The sequence below is a fragment of the Moschus berezovskii genome, chromosome 6, assembly GCF_049115385.1.
Source record: "Moschus berezovskii isolate FMDL1 chromosome 6, NW_MosBer_1.0, whole genome shotgun sequence".
NCBI lineage: Eukaryota > Metazoa > Chordata > Mammalia > Artiodactyla > Moschidae > Moschus > Moschus berezovskii.
Window position 1 is genome coordinate 21742283 of NC_142465.1, and position 6000 is coordinate 21748282.

At 36.9% G+C, this 6000-nt stretch overlaps 1 protein-coding gene across 1 annotated transcript in view; it reads right to left on the bottom strand.

Annotated features, from left to right (window-relative positions):
• Window positions 1-5548, bottom strand: part of ZC3H11D (zinc finger CCCH-type containing 11D) — a 37925-nt gene extending 32377 nt beyond the window's left edge. Inside the window, exons 1-3 of the mRNA XM_088836672.1 lie at window positions 5495-5548; window positions 3535-3654; window positions 3067-3187 (exon numbers count right to left, since the gene is read on the bottom strand). Coding sequence (XP_088692798.1) covers window positions 3067-3187; window positions 3535-3654; window positions 5495-5548 — 295 coding nt within the window. The remainder of the gene's footprint in view (window positions 1-3066; window positions 3188-3534; window positions 3655-5494) is intronic.
• Window positions 5549-6000: the final 452 nt, after the last annotated feature.

Here is a 6000-nt window from a genome sequence, read left to right on the forward strand (position 1 = left end):
AAAGATAACAGACAATGGCAAATTAACTAATGGAAAATTGCTTTCGGCAAACACCTCATTCTGGAAGAGCACAGCTGGTAACTTTGATAGCACTGCTGCGGCTGCAACTCACCTGCTTAATATGGGCCACATAATGGCTCTCAATTCTGTGATCAGAAGCCTTAGAAATTTTCACAGTTTACGCATTTAAATACCTAGATTTTATCTTAACTGGATACAAACTTACACATGAATTACACAATGCCATGTATGAAACAACAGTTATATTTTGCTACCAAAACACCCTGTCATAATCCTACCCTGAATTTGTTAATCACATGTACCCACTGAAACATAAAGGTAGATTTTAATAAAGTTATAACTTTGTAATTTAATTTTTGTCTAAGGTGAGATGATTTATTTTCCTGGTTTTGGTTATTATGAACTTTGGTAGGTAGATGGTCCTGGAAATATTTTAGGAAATATTAGGTCTACAAAAGATCACATTATAACTTCTGAGGTATTGAAATATTCTTAGAATGAACAGATGATGCAGTAGTTCAATACATAATTCAAATGAGCTTAGTAGTTTTCTGTGGTGGTGGTGGTTTAGTCACTAAGTCGTGTCTGACTTTTGCAACCCCATGGACTGTAGCCTGCCAGGCTTCTGTCTGTGGGATTCTCCAGGCAAGAATACTGCCATTTCCTTCTCCAGGGTAGTAATTTCCTACAGTCTGGAAATTGAATCCTCTTTCCTAAAGCACAGAGATGTGCCTGGGCAGAGAAAAAACAATTACCTACTTAACATGAATAAATACTTTTCAGGACTTCCTGGAATAGAATTGGGGTGAAAGGTAATACTATGTTTCTATGTTTGGTAGTTGGGATTTATCAGTAAACAAAGATTCCTATTCTTACAGAATTTTCATTCTATAGGGAGGAGTCAGAAAAGCAATAGATGTAGTGAAGAAATATATCTGGGAAAATGATAGGGAAGTGGCAAAGAGAAAGCAGAGCTTATCTCCTCTCATGATGGAAACAGAGTGGCTAGGAGAAGGATCTGGTCCTTCCAAAGCCAGTGCATGGATCTGGTTTGACCCTATCAAGAGAGGGGAAAACTTATTCCAAGAGTTAGGAGCAGTTTTGACATGTGTTGAAGAAATTGAGACTTCCAGAAGAGCCAGAATCTATTTTTGACCCCCAGATTCTATGCCTGATATATGAGAATAATGAAATGTATCCCTAGAGAACTTAGCTGAGGACACGTCTTACAGTGGGGAGCCCACTATTTGTTACAGACACGTTCTACCTTTCCTTTGCCCTCAGAGATGCAGTCTTTCCTCTAGTACTGAAATAATTAGTTTGAAAGACGGCCATTTTACCCATCGACCACTAGGAAGTAGGCACACTATATAGAGAGAATTTAATACAATGTTCTTAATGAAATAAAATCACGCTAGATGTTAAACAATGGGACCAAGTTAACCACTTCAGTTCAGTCAGTTCAGTCACTCAGTCGTGTCTGACTCTTTGCGACCCCATGAATCACAGCACGCCAGGCCTCCCTGTCCATCACCAACTCCCGGAGTTCACTCAAACTCATGTCCATCGAGTCGGTGATGCCATCCAGCCATCTCATTCTCTGTCGTCCCCTTCTCCTCCTACCCCCAATCCCTCCCAGCATCAGAGTCTTTTCCAGTGAGTCAACTCTTCGCATGAGGTGGCCAAAGTATTGGAGTTTCAGCTTTAGCATCAGTCCTTCCAATGAACACCCAGGACTGATCTCCTTTAGAATGGACTGGTTGGATCTCCTTGCTGTCCAAGGGTCTCTCAAGAGTCTTCTCCAACACCACTTAGTAGGTATAATAACTTTCATCCCAGTAGGTTACCTTCAGTAGTCATCTATACATCTATCAGTTCAGTTCAGTCACTCAGTCATGTCCGACTCTTTGCAACCCCATGGACTGCAGCACACCAGGCTTCCCTGTCCATCACCAGCTCCTGAAGCTTGCTCAAGCTCATGTCCATCGAGTCACTGACACCATCCAACCATCTCATCCTCTGTCATCCCCTTCTCCTCCTACCTTCTATCCATACCTCCTATCCATCTATCCAAGCATCCAATTTTACTGAGCATCTGGGCTCCCGACATCGTGCTAAGCATTGGTAGGGAAACTAGCTATGAGCCCTCTCCTCATGATGTTTACAGTCTAGTGAAGAAAAACATTGATCCAGGTATTAGATGTATGATGAATGCTCTGAGAGCAGCATTTTCCAGAAGACTATAACAAAGAGACATAGTTTTTAATCATTCATTTGCCAAGGGTTCTCTGAAGCCAAATTTTCAAATACAAAGGACTGATATTCTGTAAACTCATTTCTAGAATAATTCCATTATAAGAAATACGGTTGCCATAGCAGGAGAGTGAAGCAGCTATAGCATCAGAGAAGCCTGATTGTCCCAACTTTTCAAAGTTCTTGCCGTTTACTGTTATAGGACACAGCGCCTTCTATACCCCTTTCCCATAACTTAGTTTAAGTTTCACCACACAGTAGAGTCTCAGTAGCATTTAGTTGGTTTGAAGGGTGCCGCTTATTTAGCAACAATGGGATTGCATCTTCCCCACAAATGAAGTCTTAGGAAGAACCACACATCTAGCTGCTCTTCTAGGAGCAGAAGCATGCAAACCAGAGCGTGCCCTTCCTCTTCCCATGAATGAGAGGTTTCTGCACATTTCAGGGAACAGTGGTGAGGCCAGAACCTCCTAGCTTTGCTCCAGTCCTGTGATGAGTTGCTGAGACAGCTCCCCTCTATCCTGTGAGGGCAGCAGTCATCTCACGTTTCACATGACAAAAATCCACTTTAGAAACAGTCAGAGAAAATTTAACTAACTCTGGTCATTCCATTTGGTTAGCTACTTGATGGCTCATTCTCATAATTCTTGATATAACCATCCTAAATCAACCACTGGCAATTACACTGTATTACTCACCTTGCCATACTTTATTTAATGTGTCATTCTATGCTGCTATTCCAAAATCAGATTATAATATGGTATAACCATGTTATTCAAAAAATGTACTCACTGCTACTTGGTGGCAAAAATAATCCATTGATATTTCGAGGTTTGCTGTGATAAAAGATACAACTGATCTTCACACAACCAAGAGGCTGAGTTTCCCAGAAGCATGAAATACTGCAGTTTTGCTAGATAAAGGAGGTGAGGCAAATGTAATGATGAGATGCCATAATCACAATAAATACAAGGTGCTGCAACACAACATGACGAAAACTACTGTAATTGCTCATTTAGGATTCTGTGTGTTTCTAGGCTTCGTTTCTAAACTCTGCTATTTAAAAGATGCAACGGGTACTCCTCAAACACATATGCCCATTTTTTTTTAAGAATTTAAGTTGAGCAAAGTGTAAAATGCCTAAAATTAAGTCACTGGAGCAAAGGATAATTTCTTTTCTATTGCGTTGTAAGAGTACACAGTTCAATATTATCGGAGGGAGATGCTTTTAACAAACATGATAATGTTGAATAATTCTACCTGCATTTCCATGTGTCTAAATCTGCAAAGTGGATCTAAACATTTTCCCTCTCTCCATAATGAGCACACTGTGTCACTGCCAAGGGCCTCTTCACAGTGTCGGAATCGGCACTGGGAACCCTAAAAGAAAAAAGTAAACAGTGTAGAAAACTCAATATATGAATGTCAGTGTTTAAAAATAGATTACTAATCAACTAAATAAAGTATGAGATCAAATTAAAATGAAAAAGCACTACAAAGCCAAGACCATCAAGTCTAAATGTTAGCAAAGTAGTCTAATTTTAGTGAGACTGATAAAATAATCTAATGATTAAATAGTACATTCCATAAGTCACTAATAAAATTCTCCTTCCTGTTAAGAGTTAATCTATATGACTAAGGATAAATATATAAAAGGTCAGTGACACTCTTGATCACAATCTAATGACAGAAGAATCTAATTTTCCTTACGAAAGCCAGAATTATTTTTAAGAATCATCATCATATTCTAATTGTGGAGATGATCTCTATTAATCACAACTTTTATTAGATAATTACTTTCTTACTCAGATTAGGGACATACTGTTAAGTGTGCTTATAAAGGGAAATTGAACGGAGTTTAAACTTTATTGTGGAATTTTAAATATTTAGCACATTGTGCTAAGTTATATACACATATATATTTATACATTTACATCATTATATCTCAACAAAAGCAGATGTGGATTATTTGAATGGGCTGCTATTTTTTTCTTATCTTATATCTTTTACACATAGATCAACAGCTGGGAAAATTGCAGGTCATTGTCTTTTTTGGCAGAGGGTGGGTGACATAGAATAAAAGGAAACATATCCTATTAAGCTCATCCCTTTTTTGACAAATTTCAGGGTTGTTCCTTATTTTTTTCCCCATCTTCTTACTGTCTGTCTTCACAGACCTGGATGGCAGGCAGAAACCAGATAAACCAGTATTTGAATGCCTGACTCTATTTGCCCATAATCACAAGATAAATCCATTACTCTCTGTGTCTCAGTTTCCTCATCTGTAAAACGGAATAGTGCCCTTCTCACAGATTGTTGTAAAAACTATGGGAGATAAGGTAATGTGATTGCTATTATTATTTTTTCATTTAATTATTTATTGATAACTTAGAATTTGAGGATATAGCAGTGAAACAGACAAAACTCTCTGCCCACACGGAACGGTTTAATCTTAAGGTAATAGGTAATAGAAGTGGATCTAGTTCTTACAGTCTAAGAGGCTGACTCTATTCAGCTGTCCTAGCAGAGATGAAATGCTTCAAACCAGACACAGCATGCCTTTCACTGGGCTCATTCTGACATGAACATGAAGCTCCAAACATTGAATTTCTACATTTATTTGGCTTCATTGAGATCCACTAATCCAAATCACTTAGACATTTTTTCCCATTTTAACTTTATAAACTTGAATTCTTGTTTGGCCGATTTGTATTATTTTTTGCCTTTTTCCATGATATTATTTACTATTACTTTGACAGGAAAATTTAGTAATTTCATTAATAAATAAATTTCAAAATAGAGAATTGATTAGATTTATTAAACTGAGTTTGATAGTGAACCTGAATTTAACTATTTGAATTTATATGACTGGAATCACATTAACCAAAATATCACATGCTTCAATATTAGTAATTTGATGCTTCAAGGAGCCATAATATAGGCAAAAGTGCCACATGAGGATTAAAAAGCCATAGGCTTGTAACTGGCATATAGGAGGATAGTTTCAGATAATTTAAAATATTACCAGATTTCCTCAGAGAAACTCAACATATCAAAAATACATGATAAGGTTTTACTTAATATTTTAAGTATGTACAATATTTGTGGGAAATAGTAAATTTTGACTCAGCAATGCAAATAAACTGTTGCCATATTTTCCTTCATTCTACTAAAAAGCTTAAGCACATGGAATATGTACCATAAGTTGTACAATATTTACCTTTATGCATGTGGAATTAAAAAAGAAATAGCAGTCATTCCCAACTTCTGCCATTTTCAACTCTCTTGCTGCTAATCCAATGTTTTTTAATATAAGAATTGCAGGAATGCAAATATAAGAACTATCAGTGTGTAAGGGGAAAAAAGAACTTCTTTTCCACAGTCTTTCAGGCTATCAGTAGTATTCCTTTAAAACTGACCTCCTGTTGACAGTATATTACACAATAGATAATTCTTAAAGAAATTTAAATTAGAAGATACCTTCTCTAGCTTTGCAGAAATGTTGAAAGTGGTTGCTAGTAAGCACACAAACTCAAACTTCCAGAATTTTCCTCATTGTTACCTAATTCATTATTTGCTCATCACAAGTGACCTCACATCTAACTGTAGGCTAGTTTACCTTAGTGAATACTGTACAGTATTTCTGTTACTCAATTTAGTTATTGACCGGGAAAAGCTAACAAAAATAAAACAGTATATTTTATCCTTCAATGTTCTGATTAAATA